At 30.6% G+C, this 16515-nt stretch overlaps 2 protein-coding genes across 2 annotated transcripts; one reads left to right on the top strand and one right to left on the bottom strand.

Moving 5' to 3' along the window:
- Window positions 1-8424: 8424 nt before the first annotated feature.
- Window positions 8425-10089, bottom strand: LOC146540304 (uncharacterized). The gene is made up of 4 exons (XM_085204936.1): window positions 10050-10089; window positions 9535-9732; window positions 8885-8988; window positions 8425-8622 (listed from the first exon to the last, which is right to left on the bottom strand). The coding sequence occupies exons 1-4, from the start codon at window positions 10087-10089 to the stop codon at window positions 8425-8427; spliced, it is 540 nt and encodes a 179-aa protein (XP_085061062.1).
- Window positions 10090-14424: 4335 nt separating this feature from the next.
- Window positions 14425-15597, top strand: LOC146540303 (uncharacterized). The gene has a single exon (XM_085203500.1). It carries the CDS (start codon window positions 14425-14427, stop codon window positions 15595-15597), a length of 1173 nt encoding a protein of 390 aa, XP_085059626.1.
- The last annotated feature ends 918 nt before the right edge of the window (window positions 15598-16515 follow it).

Raw genomic sequence — 16515 nt, 5'->3', positions numbered from 1 at the left:
AAAAATCAAACTAACTTGTTGCGACGAAAAATATTTTTTAAAAATATTAATATTTTGCTCAGAAGCGAGAACTCTTCATTTTTTAATAAAACATAAGTAGTTCTACGATATTTAGCCTGAAAGAAAACCAGAACTCTGAAAAAACTGCCAGCAGAGCATAGTTGATTGTATGAAATATTGAAAAATGTCCATTTCAACTCTTCATATGTGAAAGTACTAAATAATTTTCTATTTTAATGTGCTCAGTCACGGGAACTCTTGGATTTCTAACAGAATATAAGTTGTTCTATTATAAAATGTCAATTATAAAACCAGAACTCTTGTGAAAATGCCAGCAGAGCATAGTTGAAAATTCGATTTGTTGAAAAAAATCAAACTAACTTGTTGCGACGAAAAATATTTTTTAAAAATATTAATATTTTGCTCAGAAGCGAGAACTCTTCCTTTTTAAATAGAACATAAGTAGTTCTACGATATTTAGCCTGAAAGAAAACCAGAACTCTGAAAAAACTGCCAGCATAGCATAGTTGAACATATGAAATGTAGAAAAATGTCAATTTTATCTCTACATATGTAAAAGTACTAAATTTTTTTTTAAAATGTTCAGACACGGGAACTCCTAAGTTTCTATTAGAATATGAGTAGTTCTTTTTTACAAAGCCAATTATGAAACTAGAACTCCTGTAAAAATGCCAGCAGAGCATACCTAAATATTCAATTTGTCGAAAAATATCAAATTAATTATTTAAGACGAATATATATTTTTTAAAAAATGAATATCGTACTCAGAAGCAAGAACTCTTCATTATTAAATAGAATATAAGTATTCTAAGATATTTAGCTTGAAAGAAAACCAGAACTCTGAAAAAAATATTTAGTACTTTTATATATGAAGAGTTGAAATGGACATTTTTCAATATTTCATACAAACAACTATGCTCTGCTGGCAGTTTTTTCAGAGTTCTGGTTTTCTTTCAGGCTAAATATCGTAGAACTACTTATGTTCTATTTAAAAAGGAAGAGTTCTCGCTTCTGAGCAAAATATTAATATTTTTAAAAAATATTTTTCGTCGCAACAAGTTAGTTTGATATTTTTCAACAAATCGAATTTTCAACTATGCTCTGCTGGCATTTTTACAGGAGTTCTAGTTTTATAATTAGCTTTTTATAATAGAACTACTCATATTCTAATAGAAACTTAAGAGTTCCCGTGTCTGAACACTTTCAAAAAAAATAATTTAGTACTTTTACATATGAAGAGTTGAAATGGACATTTTTCAATATTTCATACAATCAACTATGCTCTGCTGGCAGTTTTTTCAGAGTTCTGGTTTTCTTTCAGGCTAAATATCGTAGAACTACTTATGTTTTATTAAAAAAATGAAGAGTTCTCGCTTCTGAGCAAAATATTAATATTTTTAAAAAATATTTTTCGTCGCAACAAGTTAGTTTGATTTTTTTCAACAAATCGAATTTTCAACTATGCTCTGCTGGCATTTTCACAAGAGTTCTGGTTTTATAATTGACATTTTATAATAGAACAACTTATATTCTGTTAGAAATCCAAGAGTTCCCGTGACTGAGCACATTAAAATAGAAAATTATTTAGTACTTTCACATATGAAGAGTTGAAATGGACATTTTTCAATATTTCATACAATCAACTATGCTCTGCTGGCAGTTTTTTCAGAGTTCTGGTTTTCTTTCAGGCTAAATATCGTAGAACTACTTATGTTTTATTAAAAAAATGAAGAGTTCTCGCTTCTGAGCAAAATATTAATATTTTTAAAAAATATTTTTCGTCGCAACAAGTTAGTTTGATTTTTTTCAACAAATCGAATTTTCAACTATGCTCTGCTGGCATTTTCACAAGAGTTCTGGTTTTATAATTGACATTTTATAATAGAACAACTTATATTCTGTTAGAAATCCAAGAGTTCCCGTGACTGAGCACATTAAAATAGAAAATTATTTAGTACTTTCACATATGAAGAGTTGAAATGGACATTTTTCAATATTTCATACAAACAACTATGCTCTGCTGGCAGTTTTTTCAGAGTTGTGGTTTTCTTTCAGGCTAAATATCGTAGAACTACTTATGTTCTATTTAAAAAGGAAGAGTTCTCGCTTCTGAGCAAAATATTAATATTTTTAAAAAATATTTTTCGTCGCAACAAGTTAGTTTGATTTTTTTCAACAAATCGAATTTTCAACTATGCTCTGCTGGCATTTTCACAAGAGTTCTGGTTTTATAATTGACATTTTATAATAGAACAACTTATATTCTGTTAGAAATCCAAGAGTTCCCGTGACTGAGCACATTAAAATAGAAAATTATTTAGTACTTTCACATATGAAGAGTTGAAATGGACATTTTTCAATATTTCATACAATCAACTATGCTCTGCTGGCAGTTTTTTCAGAGTTCTGGTTTTCTTTCAGGCTAAATATCGTAGAACTACTTATGTTTTATTAAAAAATGAAGAGTTCTCGCTTCTGAGCAAAATATTAATATTTTTAAAAAATATTTTTCGTCGCAACAAGTTAGTTTGATTTTTTTCAACAAATCGAATTTTCAACTATGCTCTGCTGGCATTTTCACAAGAGTTCTGGTTTTATAATTGACATTTTATAATAGAACAACTTATATTCTGTTAGAAATCCAAGAGTTCCCGTGACTGAGCACATTAAAATAGAAAATTATTTAGTACTTTCACATATGAAGAGTTGAAATGGACATTTTTCAATATTTCATACAATCAACTATGCTCTGCTGGCAGTTTTTTCAGAGTTCTGGTTTTCTTTCAGGCTAAATATCGTAGAACTACTTATGTTTTATTAAAAAAATGAAGAGTTCTCGCTTCTGAGCAAAATATTAATATTTTTAAAAAATATTTTTCGTCGCAACAAGTTAGTTTGATTTTTTTCAACAAATCGAATTTTCAACTATGCTCTGCTGGCATTTTCACAAGAGTTCTGGTTTTATAATTGACATTTTATAATAGAACAACTTATATTCTGTTAGAAATCCAAGAGTTCCCGTGACTGAGCACATTAAAATAGAAAATTATTTAGTACTTTCACATATGAAGAGTTGAAATGGACATTTTTCAATATTTCATACAAACAACTATGCTCTGCTGGCAGTTTTTTCAGAGTTGTGGTTTTCTTTCAGGCTAAATATCGTAGAACTACTTATGTTCTATTTAAAAAGGAAGAGTTCTCGCTTCTGAGCAAAATATTAATATTTTTAAAAAATATTTTTCGTCGCAACAAGTTAGTTTGATTTTTTTCAACAAATCGAATTTTCAACTATGCTCTGCTGGCATTTTCACAAGAGTTCTGGTTTTATAATTGACATTTTATAATAGAACAACTTATATTCTGTTAGAAATCCAAGAGTTCCCGTGACTGAGCACATTAAAATAGAAAATTATTTAGTACTTTCACATATGAAGAGTTGAAATGGACATTTTTCAATATTTCATACAATCAACTATGCTCTGCTGGCAGTTTTTTCAGAGTTCTGGTTTTCTTTCAGGCTAAATATCGTAGAACTACTTATGTTTTATTAAAAAATGAAGAGTTCTCGCTTCTGAGCAAAATATTAATATTTTTAAAAAATATTTTTCGTCGCAACAAGTTAGTTTGATTTTTTTCAACAAATCGAATTTTCAACTATGCTCTGCTGGCATTTTCACAAGAGTTCTGGTTTTATAATTGACATTTTATAATAGAACAACTTATATTCTGTTAGAAATCCAAGAGTTCCCGTGACTGAGCACATTAAAATAGAAAATTATTTAGTACTTTCACATATGAAGAGTTGAAATGGACATTTTTCAATATTTCATACAAACAACTATGCTCTGCTGGCAGTTTTTTCAGAGTTGTGGTTTTCTTTCAGGCTAAATATCGTAGAACTACTTATGTTCTATTTAAAAAGGAAGAGTTCTCGCTTCTGAGCAAAATATTAATATTTTTAAAAAATATTTTTCGTCGCAACAAGTTAGTTTGATTTTTTTCAACAAATCGAATTTTCAACTATGCTCTGCTGGCATTTTCACAAGAGTTCTGGTTTTATAATTGACATTTTATAATAGAACAACTTATATTCTGTTAGAAATCCAAGAGCTCCCGTGACTGAGCACATTAAAATAGAAAATTATTTAGTACTTTCACATATGAAGAGTTGAAATGGACATTTTTCAATATTTCATACAATCAACTATGCTCTGCTGGCAGTTTTTTCAGAGTTCTGGTTTTCTTTCAGGCTAAATATCGTAGAACTACTTATGTTCTATTTAAAAAGGAAGAGTTCTCGCTTCTGAGCAAAATATTAATATTTTTAAAAAATATTTTTCGTCGCAACAAGTTAGTTTGATTTTTTTCAACAAATCGAATTTTCAACTATGCTCTGCTGGCATTTTCACAAGAGTTCTGGTTTTATAATTGACATTTTATAATAGAACAACTTATATTCTGTTAGAAATCCAAGAGTTCCCGTGACTGAGCACATTAAAATAGAAAATTATTTAGTACTTTCACATATGAAGAGTTGAAATGGACATTTTTCAATATTTCATACAAACAACTATGCTCTGCTGGCAGTTTTTTCAGAGTTGTGGTTTTCTTTCAGGCTAAATATCGTAGAACTACTTATGTTCTATTTAAAAAGGAAGAGTTCTCGCTTCTGAGCAAAATATTAATATTTTTAAAAAATATTTTTCGTCGCAACAAGTTAGTTTGATTTTTTTCAACAAATCGAATTTTCAACTATGCTCTGCTGGCATTTTCACAAGAGTTCTGGTTTTATAATTGACATTTTATAATAGAACAACTTATATTCTGTTAGAAATCCAAGAGCTCCCGTGACTGAGCACATTAAAATAGAAAATTATTTAGTACTTTCACATATGAAGAGTTGAAATGGACATTTTTCAATATTTCATACAATCAACTATGCTCTGCTGGCAGTTTTTTCAGAGTTCTGGTTTTCTTTCAGGCTAAATATCGTAGAACTACTTATGTTCTATTTAAAAAGGAAGAGTTCTCGCTTCTGAGCAAAATATTAATATTTTTAAAAAATATTTTTCGTCGCAACAAGTTAGTTTGATTTTTTTCAACAAATCGAATTTTCAACTATGCTCTGCTGGCATTTTCACAAGAGTTCTGGTTTTATAATTGACATTTTATAATAGAACAACTTATATTCTGTTAGAAATCCAAGAGTTCCCGTGACTGAGCACATTAAAATAGAAAATTATTTAGTACTTTCACATATGAAGAGTTGAAATGGACATTTTTCAATATTTCATACAATCAACTATGCTCTGCTGGCAGTTTGTTCAGAGTTCTGGTTTTCTTTCAGGCTAAATATCGTAGAACTACTTATGTTTTATTAAAAAAATGAAGAGTTCTCGCTTCTGAGCAAAATATTAATATTTTTAAAAAATATTTTTCGTCGCAACAAGTTAGTTTGATTTTTTTCAACAAATCGAATTTTCAACTATGCTCTGCTGGCATTTTCACAAGAGTTCTGGTTTTATAATTGACATTTTATAATAGAACAACTTATATTCTGTTAGAAATCCAAGAGTTCCCGTGACTGAGCACATTAAAATAGAAAATTATTTAGTACTTTCACATATGAAGAGTTGAAATGGACATTTTTCAATATTTCATACAAACAACTATGCTCTGCTGGCAGTTTTTTCAGAGTTCTGGTTTTTTTTCAGGCTAAATATCGTAGAACTACTTATGTTTTATTAAAAAATGAAGAGTTCTTGCTTCTGAGCAAAATATTAATATTTTTAAAAAATATTTTTCGTCGCAACAAGTTAGTTTGATTTTTTTCAACAAATCGAATTTTCAACTATGCTCTGCTGGCATTTTCACAAGAGTTCTGGTTTTATAATTGACATTTTATAATAGAACAACTTATATTCTGTTAGAAATCCAAGAGTTCCCGTGACTGAGCACATTAAAATAGAAAATTATTTAGTACTTTCACATATGAAGAGTTGAAATGGACATTTTTCAATATTTCATACAATCAACTATGCTCTGCTGGCAGTTTTTTCAGAGTTCTGGTTTTCTTTCAGGCTAAATATCGTAGAACTACTTATGTTTTATTAAAAAATGAAGAGTTCTCGCTTCTGAGCAAAATATTAATATTTTTAAAAAATATTTTTCGTCGCAACAAGTTAGTTTGATATTTTTCAACAAATCGAATTTTCAACTATGCTCTGCTGGCATTTTTACAGGAGTTCTAGTTTTATAAATAGCTTTTTATAATAGAACTACTCATATTCTAATAGAAACTTAAGAGTTCCCGTGTCTGAACACTTTCAAAAAAAAAATTTAGTACTTTTATATATGAAGAGTTGAAATGGACATTTTTCAATATTTCATACAATCAACTATGCTCTGCTGGCAGTTTTTTCAGAGTTCTGGTTTTCTTTCAGGCTAAATATCGTAGAACTACTCATATTCTATTGTAAAATAAAGAGTTCTCGCGTCTGAATATCATTTTAAAAATTTTAAAAATTACTTTACCTTTTGAACTATTTTCGAAACAAACGTTCTTTTTCTCTTTTTAAAAATTTTTTTCTTCGTGAAATTAACAGAACTATTGTTAAAAATTATCAGGAACTATTTTATTCATCCCTATGAGTACAGATCTCGCCCCGATTTTTATTTGCAAAAAAATGATCTGCCAAGGGAAGTTAGCAGATCATTTTTTTACATAACTTTTTCAGGGGTAAAAACGACAGAACTATTTATAAAACCTATCAGGAACTATAGAACTCAGGTGCATGCGAAGAGAACTCCATATTTTTTTTGATCTGCTGGACAATGCTCTGCTAAGTTCACAGACATTTATCCGGCCATGGACATCGTGATCGATGCTACCGAAAATGAAAACTTGTACACTGCTAACAGGAGTTAATTATGAATTCCACGAGATGGCTTACTATCTCATGGAATTTGTAAAAGAGATTCTCAGTCTTTAGTTGGTCAGTCGGTCGGTTGGTAATTTTGAATCTTTCCACATGTTCGTCAGCTTCACGCTATATCCCACACACAGCAGGGTAGGCAGAGGGAACCTTGTGTTTGTCTTAACACCACCCGTTCTCCACTTTCCGTCGAATTCTGGAAGCGTTGGGGTTCAGTGGCGGAACTCAACGCCGCGCTTAGCCTCATAACTAGAGCGAAGAAATGGAAATATAAACTTAAATAAATATTCATTCAAGTGGGGATCCAACCCACAAGTCCCTTTTACAGTAAATACTAATTTAAGTGAACTTTCTGTAACAATTGGAGACAACTTGGAGATCTGTGACTGCTCAGATGTGCAGGGCTTTGCAAAAGAAAAGTGTACTAACTTTGTTTTATTATATTTATTCAATTCTTAAAATTCTGAAATGTATACACAAAACAATACACATTTTATAAGTGCAAAATATTTATTAAAACGTTTCATAAATATAATTAAATCAGCTTCACGCTAGACACGGTTTCTTAGCACTAGGTTCTAGTGCCAAGACACTCCGTTCTCCAATTTCAGCCGAATTCTGGAGGCATTGCGTGCTGAGTGGTGAACACTGCGTTTTGCCTCTACACTATACCGTTATTAAGATTTATTAAACTGACGTATAATTATTTAAAGTCACACGAAACAACTGCTCATAAACTGGACGAAATTCTAAATACAGTACGTTTTTAAGCAATTATATTTTCTCTGTTTTTATTTTTTTTTTTGCTATTGAAAAATCTTTTTTTGTGCAATTTAAGTTAACTCTGTTATAAATCTGATGTAAGTTTTCAACAAATTCTAAGCACTGTCCTAAAACTTTTGCCAAATGAACACTCTTCACACTTTATAGATATGGTGATTTAAATAAGTAACGCCAGTATAGTCATGACACCTCCAATAACCTGTAACAAAGGGATAATGAGATCGGCAAATCTACAAGTTCTAGTTTCTTTCCACTAATCATTAACATGTATTTCTTATATACAAAATACAGCTTCACGCTGTATCCCGCACACAGCAGGGAAGCCAGAGGGAACCTAGTGTTAACCGTATCCCACTTTCTGCCCAATTTTGGAAGTATTGCGTGTTGAGTGACAGAACTCAACACAGTGCTTTGCCTCGACACCAGAGCGAAGAAATGGAAATATAAACGTAAATAAATATTCCACTACCCCGAGTGGGGATCGAACCCATAACTGTCGCGTTACAGTCACACCCTTGTACGGATTTAACTGAAAATCTAAAGATCTAAAAGATTTTGTATGATTTGGCTATACCTAATAATACACTAAGTTTAGTTATCTAATAAATAAGATTACATTATAGCATAAAATTTAACCAAAATCATCACATATTTCCAAAAATTAAACTATTTTTATCTATTCTTAGCCATTCCAGAAATAAAATATACCATAGACCTTGGATATTAGTGGCTTTCCCATTGAAAATATTCCAAAAACTTTATATGAGACCTCGTTTAACAAGACATGGTGGTAGAAAGCTTCTATTTCATCTTGTAAAGGGTCAGCTTCAGTCCTGATATGACACATTAGTTTTCCAACTAGAATACGAGTGTTAGCTACCTATGAATAATTTAACATAATTGATAATTTAATTTAATTTAATAATTAATAATTATAACCTCATAATATATTTGAGCCATATCCTAATAATAATAAAATCAAATAAACTGTGGCTATCCTTTTTTTACGATAGACGTCTTAAAATGATAACTCTAACGATATTCTTGTCGATAATTTCATTTATAATTGATTTCTGGTGGTTTGAATTACTGTATTATTTATCAAAGCACGCCAAAATTACTAAATTATAAGCTAAAATTACCTCTTCTTCAGTACGACAACAAGGCTCTACTAATAATATCATTCTTAAAACATGATATACGAACCAAACACATTGTAAAGCCAGTAGATCTGGTTTCGGAATGACTAGAAAAAACAACAAATGTTATAATTTGTATAATCTATCAAATACAATACTTTTTTTTAGTTACGCTGTATCTTACAGACGCATCTGTTTCAAAGGGGCCTGAGAGCTAGTGTTAATACACTCTGTTCCTATTAAAACATTTCCGTTCCCCACTTCCCGCGGAATTCTCGAGGCATTTGTGTTGACTGGCCGAACGAACGAACGAACACGAAAGAACGAACTTTAATATATAAAATCTTCATTCCACGAGTTTGAATCGAACCCGTAACCGTCCCATGCTTCATCACTTCGGGCTCAATTAAGATAATATTCGTTTATTTAACCCTATATGATATGATTGGGTCTTTCTTAAAAGATGTAAGTAAGTTTTAATATTGTAGAAATATACTTATGGGTTTTACGATATTATTGATGTGTTGTTTAAATTCTAATTGAAAGCGAGAAGCTTATGGTGAAACCATAATATAGTTATAGTTTCTACACTAACTTTTGAATTATGGAACATTTGTATACTTTAAAAAGCCTGATAATATTTAATAACCTACCATTTCCACGGGTGTGGACTGTTTTTACCAAATTAAAAATAGTGATTATCATGTGTAAATTCAAAATAGTGAGTTGAAGAAACATAGTTGTATTTTCAGAATCATTAAAATCCCTTAAAATATCACAAACACCGACATACGATTGGCTGATTTTTCTAACTTTGTGTGATAGTTTCAATCGTTTCGCCACAGTTACATCTGTAAAATTAATTTAATATTTATATAATAACGTCATTTTAAGAAAAGTTTTATTTGAAGTAAAATTATCATGAATAATAAAAACCTGGGAATCGTTGTCCAGTTATTCCCATTAGACCTATAGTTGGATTGATCGTTTTAACGGGTATTTTTAAAAAGTCTTGCTTTAAATAATTTCTAGAATTATCTTGTTCCAAATTTGCTATGCAAATTAAATAAAAATATATATAATTATTAAATATGAATTGAATTTCTTTATGAAGATACAAAAGCAATACAAATGTGTATGAGACCAAGCTATTATTCTTAATTCTAACTCCATATAACAAGCGACACGTCAAAATGAGCAAAGAACATTGTGAATGCTAAAATTGTTAAAGCTCAAGACAAGATCAAACCGAACAATGATAAGACTACAAATTCAATTAACAAACAATTTTATTCTATAGTATATATGCGTATATGCGTATATGCGCTCTGAAAAAAATCTATAAGTAGTATTGAATATACTAACAAATTACGTTACTGAGACACTCGTTTACTGCCTGAAATCCAGACTTAATGTACAACGCGACGACTACAAACTGCACCTCCATCATAATGAACATAGATAACGACAGTACAATCACATCCACTCCTAAATCTGTAACTAAATTATAAAAAAAGTAGACACACATTTACTTAGTGAAAAAGATTGGAATTTAGTTTTCTGTTCTCTTACAGTAGTAGTATATCCAAGTATCAACCGCCCCAAGTATCCATGTACTGATTAGGAACAGCACAGTCAGATTTAATATTTTCCATTTCGATACATTATCCTGATAGTCACCAAGGATGTTATTTTTTATCTAAAAGTGGAGATAATTATAATATATGATATTATCCAACACACTAGCGAGGACGACGGAGAACGTGATCAGGTGGTTCAACAAAGTTAGTGACGAAAAGATGGTAAAAGAAGATTTCTGAAGCAAGAGTGAGTGGCAAGAGAATGACATCATGGATAATGCTGGTAGAATATGTATGTGTGTGTGAAGAGTTTGAAAAGAGTGGACGAGGCAAAAATACAGGCGGATAACAGAGGCTACTCCGCTATGGATAAAGCGTGATTCTAAATATAAAAAATAAAGTGAAAAGCGTGAAAATAAAGGTCACACACGTTGTGATACGAATAGTTTGGACAGACTACACCTTCTTCACTGATTCAACACAAGACATTAAGTTTTTTATTTTTCTTGTTGCATTAATAACACCGCCGCTAACTAAGCCCATGGATATCAAATTATCACATATTCCTAAAATAAAATTTGTACGTTCTATACCATTTATTTTATTTTGATCTGTAATACTTGACATTATATCAAAGTACGTTGCAAAAATTATCAAAAAATCTGTTGACAAAAAAATTTTTTTTTAGTCCTATCTAGATATAATAATTTAAGATATTAATAATACAGGGTGGAAGCGTCAGCGCTCCTTTTACGGGAACAGCAAATAGAGTAAAATATTTTAAACTCATACTTAGACCAATTAATCAAGATACCCCAACAGTTTAGACGTAAGATTTTTTTTTTCATTTCAATTGTGAAATACACGAAATAGACATTGGTCTATCCATACGTGTATACGTGTATTTCGTATAACGCAGTTAAGCATAGATACTACTAAAGGTTAAATAGCTTTGAAGTTTGCCGCCAACATCTACGACTCAATTTCGGAATGAGGCGTGTGCGGCGGTGTCCCTTTGATAGGTTTATTTGTGCGTGCGTCGTTCTTAACAAATGGCGTTTTATTTTACAATGATAGTTTTATTATTTATTTGATTTGAAAAAAAAACTTTTTCATTTTTGGGAAATAATAATTGTATTAGCAATAATTGTATTAGGTTTTTATAAAGTAGTTAAAACTGTGGTTTTATTTAAAGTAGTGCACTCTGTATAACCTAAATTTCGGCTTTTAAGTCAACATAATCAAAAGATATTATGAACAATTCGTCTTTTTCTATCTATGTATCAAATCATTAATGCATCGATTTTGCTGCATTACCCTTTTCTATATTTATGAAATTATACTGACCGAAGACGACGATGACAATCAATCCGTAGATGACGAAAGTGCGTGAGATGTACATGATGGTTTTGTCACGAGATTTCGTAAAACGCACCGGAGCAAGTCCAATCCATCGAGATATTTTTATTACTACTAGAACTGTATCATCCACAACACACCTTCTTACTTGTGATGTCATCTTTTATACAATAATAATGCCTCTGTGGTTATCTTGATCTAGACTAATTAGAAAAATAAAAAGCTTATCGATATAATTAAAAACAGCTGAAAGAAAAAAAAATATTTACATGAGTAGAGTTTTCTGTATTTCAATAAAAAATATTCTACTATAATGTCGTTCGTACCTTTGGGTGGTGACACGGAAATGACGTAGAATATATCTACAATTAAACTTAATGTTTGTTTGTAGTGCAGAATAATGAGTATCATTATTATATTATTAGAGTGCATACAATGTAAGTCGAGCTATTCTAATGTGGAAAATACAATTCCTATCTGAAGCAACTATAAAATCCATACAATTGAACACAGTGTATAATAATAATATATGTTACGAATGAAAAAAAAAGTAAATTCTAAATAATCTTCAAATTTTCGTCACATACAGGTTTTGTCGACGATTCAAAAGTGCTTGTAGTAATAGTCTATTTGATTAAAGAATATTTTGAATTTAAACTTGAATTATATCATCTTATTGATGTAGTCATCTGTCAAATTACCTTAATGTTTTCAAAAATATTACTTATATGTACAAGGAGGCCAGTATTTGTGGAACTTATCAAAACGCCTTCAGTTGTGTTTACTCTTTACTTGATTGATGTATCGTTATAAATATTTTTATAATAACATACTTTATCTATGTTAACTTATATTATAACAACATTTTAGAATCTATATCTAAATATTTTATACTTCTTTAAATCTCACATAGCAGGGTAGGCAAAAGGAACCTAGTATTAAGGCACTCCGTTCTTCATTTTCTGCCAAATTCTGGAGGCATTGCGTGTTGAGTGGCAGAACTCAACGCCGCACATTGCCTCAATACCAGAGCGAAGAAATGGAAATATAAACGTAAATATATTTCATCTCCTCGAGTGGGCGTCGAACCTACAACCGTCACGTTACAGTCACACCCTTGTTCGTCCGCGACGGCTTCTATATTAATATATTTTACTAGTGGCCCACCAACGACTTCGCCCGCTTGAACTACGTGATTATTCATTTAATAAACAGAACTGACTGACAAACAAATGTGTCGATGTCAATAAATAATTTAATTTACTCGTTCAGAAACAGCCTTAAACGTTAAATTATTGATTTGAGTAGTAGGATTTATAAAATTCTTTGTAAAATAATGCTAGCATATTACAAAAATACCCAAAACGAATCGAATAATCCAATATCGAAATCGAATCCAAAATAATTAATGGAATAATTGAATCGAATATTGAATTGAAAATAATTAATTAAGAACCTCTTCCTTGTTTTGAACGTCGGTTAAAATACAGATTTATTACAAACAAATACAGATAATAAGTATAGATATGGATTGCTATATTATATTCGCACGCAAACTCACGCCTTGAGTATGAACTCGAATGATTTAAATGATCAAATGATGATAACTTTTTTTTAGTGAACCAATTTTGATGAAATAAACTTAAGATGTTATGCTGAGTTAAAACTAAGCAATTAGTTTTAAGTAAATTGGTAAGCTGAAGTGGCAATAGGCGGGGCATATCTGTCGTAGAGCCGACGACCGCTGGGGCAGACGTGTCTTAGAGTGGAAATCTCGTACAAAACGATCGGTGGGATGGGCCGGCCCCTGCCAGATGGACCGACGACATAGAGAGGTTGGCGGGAAGCGGATAGGTCCGAAAAGCTGAGGATCGAGTGTGGTGGCGAGAATTGGGGAAGGCATATGTCCAACAGTGGACAAAAGATAATGTTGTTGATGATGATGATGATAAAATCGGTTCAGTACTTTCGGAGATAAACGTGACCATACAGACAGACAGACAAGAAATTCAATATAAATATTTTTGCTGTATATTATTGTTTTTAAGTATCCTTCTACCCATTTCAGTCAAAAATACTAAATGTATAGACAAAATATTTTTTCTGTTTTATTATATATAGACATAATTCATACATTTAGACAGAAATTGTGTTTAGCTTTTGTTTGTGTTTAGATTTTACAATAGACGCTATTATTAATATTATCAATAATCTGATATCAAAATGAAGTACAGTATACAGTATATTTGTATACATTGTTGTATTACAATTCTATTATTTAAATTATAGTACATAGATTTCAACTTTAACTTTAAAACGTGGCTTACTTCAGAGAAATAAAGCCTATCAACATAATTCATTATTTATTCAAATATTTCATTTACTTAAGTACATATCGCACTACTTTCCATACCATACCATACATTTATAAGTATAATAGAAATATGATTCATAGATAACGTATGCTCCAATAACGTAATAAAACAGAAAAATATCCATCAAATCAACTTTAATCGTGACACTGACAGTGCGTCTCGTAATATATCGAAAATTAAAAAATATTATAAATTGCAGAAACATAAAAAAAATCTTGACGAAATGGATATGATGCTTAATTCTTTTGGACTGATACTTAAATTAGAAAATTGCTACGGAATATTCAGATATCGTGTAAATAAAGGTGAATTGGTACCTATTAATAAAATGTTTAAGCTATACCCAGTTGTGATAGCTGGTACTTACGTTATCCTCTACCTATATTTTCTTGTGAAACATTGGATATCTGTAATTGATCACGTCGATTTAGATTTTATTGCAAGTATAACAGGTGAGATGGCTATATTAATGACTGTTGTACAATATGTCACATCAATTATAATATTCTTGAAACAAAGTAAAAAGAACGTTCGCCTCTTTAAGACTATCGCAAGTGTGGACCGTATTCTAAACATCTCTAATGACAAATGCTTTTTCAAGACCATTCAAAATCGGATACGATTAGATTTTTGCATATTTATGATTATTTATACGTTGACATGGATATTCTATTTTATAAGAGAAAAGGAATTTCTTATCTACCAAATATTTGTGATAGCAATTAATTTCCAAAGACACATTGAAACATTTGCAGTTTACATATTTATAAAGATATTGTCGTACAGGCTGGATGTCCTTAACCATTACATTCATAATTTTATAAACCGAGAAAATACAAAACCATTTTCGGTTAATCATAAGAAAAAACACAGCTTCTTGAAACTCAATATAAATTATATAGGAAATATTTCTGCTGAAAATAACAGATTACAGCAATTGGCTGCTGCCTATCAGAAAATTGGGGAAGCGACTAGTTTGATAAATGAAGTTTTTAATATTCAAATCTTAATATCATTAACATCCTCGTTCACCGACACTATTGGTATAATATGGACGTCCATATATTACTATCGTAAATCTCATCTTGGATATAATATTTTTGGTATCGCAATATCGACCGCATTCGAAATACTGCTGATAGGTGCTTTGTCCTATATATGTGAAGTATTGATCTTAAAACGTAATAATACAGAAACTTTAGTGAATGAGATTGTTATGGATTACGATATACCTAAACGTATGAGAGTACAAGCAAAGACTTTTATGGAGATATTGGAAGTGTGGCCTTTACAAGTAAATACTTACGACTTATTTGTCATCGACATAAAATTTATGCTTACATTTATAAGTATGTCAACAACATATGTAATAGTTGTAACGCAAATGTCTCATTTATTTTAACATATTTGAATATGTATTATTTTAATATGCTTGCAAAACTATCTATCTATATAAAAATATTGTAGAGAAAAAAAATAATAAAAAAAATTAATATATAATTCGACAGTCCCTAGGTAAAGTATTGAAAGTGAAAAAAAACCATAAATAACTATTTTTGGCGATTTTTTACCTAGGGACCATTTTTGGTGTTGAAAAAGTAAAATAAAACATCGACATTATGAATGTAACGTCTAAAACTTAAGTCTATTAAAAAAACCGGTGAAGTGTGAGTCGGACTCACTCATTGAGGGATCAATTTCAGGATTGTAGAACACTGGGAATATTTACTGCTGATTTTGCTTACCACTGATACACCGGCTCCGCCTGTCGAATGTTCTACGTGGCGATACCTCGCTCGATGTATTTGACATTCTCAGAATTCAACATGAAGTACTTCAACAAGTTCTCAATAACACAAAGGAGCACAATTCTTTACACGAATACGGTTTTGACAAAACACACGCACTATATAAAAATAAAACGAACGTAACGAGTGAAACAAAAAATGCAAAAATCATTAGACAAAATTAATTTGTTTAGTTCTGGGTTTGAAATATTTTACCCTATATGCAGTTTCAGTAAAAGGAGCGCAACCTCTTCCACCCTGTATAATAAATCTTCGGCTACTTCATCGAACATTTAAAACTTTTGATTCAGTAATCAAGTACTGCCTACGGAGGCAGTAGGCACTTTTTTGCATTTCATTCATTAGGAGTGTTGCCACCTTTACTCTTCATGATAAAAAATATGTTTTTTGTGCATACGTGATTAAAAAATAAAAATTACAAAATATTCGAAATTATTATTTTGATAAAAATTATTTACCAAAAAATCATACCTTATCTTAAGCAAATAAATTCTTATCCTTCTATTAAATTA

Source organism: Heliconius melpomene, chromosome 2 (assembly GCF_056956725.1).
Source record: "Heliconius melpomene rosina isolate 202511_hmr_F chromosome 2, ASM5695672v1, whole genome shotgun sequence".
NCBI classification, from domain to species: Eukaryota; Metazoa; Arthropoda; class Insecta; order Lepidoptera; family Nymphalidae; genus Heliconius; species Heliconius melpomene.
This window is presented reverse-complemented; position numbering and strand designations above follow the sequence as displayed.

Bases quoted from the DNA above. Each gene is read 5' to 3' on its own strand.
- LOC146540304 (XM_085204936.1), bottom strand. From the start codon at position 10,089: ATGTTCTTTGCTCATTTTGACGTGTCGCTTGTTATATGGA. The intron at 9,733-10,049 runs GTTAGAATTAAG...TTAATTTTACAG, and splicing joins CGTGTCGCTTGTTATATGGA to ATGTAACTGTGGCGAAACGA. The intron at 8,989-9,534 runs GTAGGTTATTAA...TGTTTTTTCTAG, and splicing joins AGTCCACACCCGTGGAAATG to TCATTCCGAAACCAGATCTA.
- LOC146540303 (XM_085203500.1), top strand. From the start codon at position 14,425: ATGATGCTTAATTCTTTTGGACTGATACTTAAATTAGAAAATTGCTAC.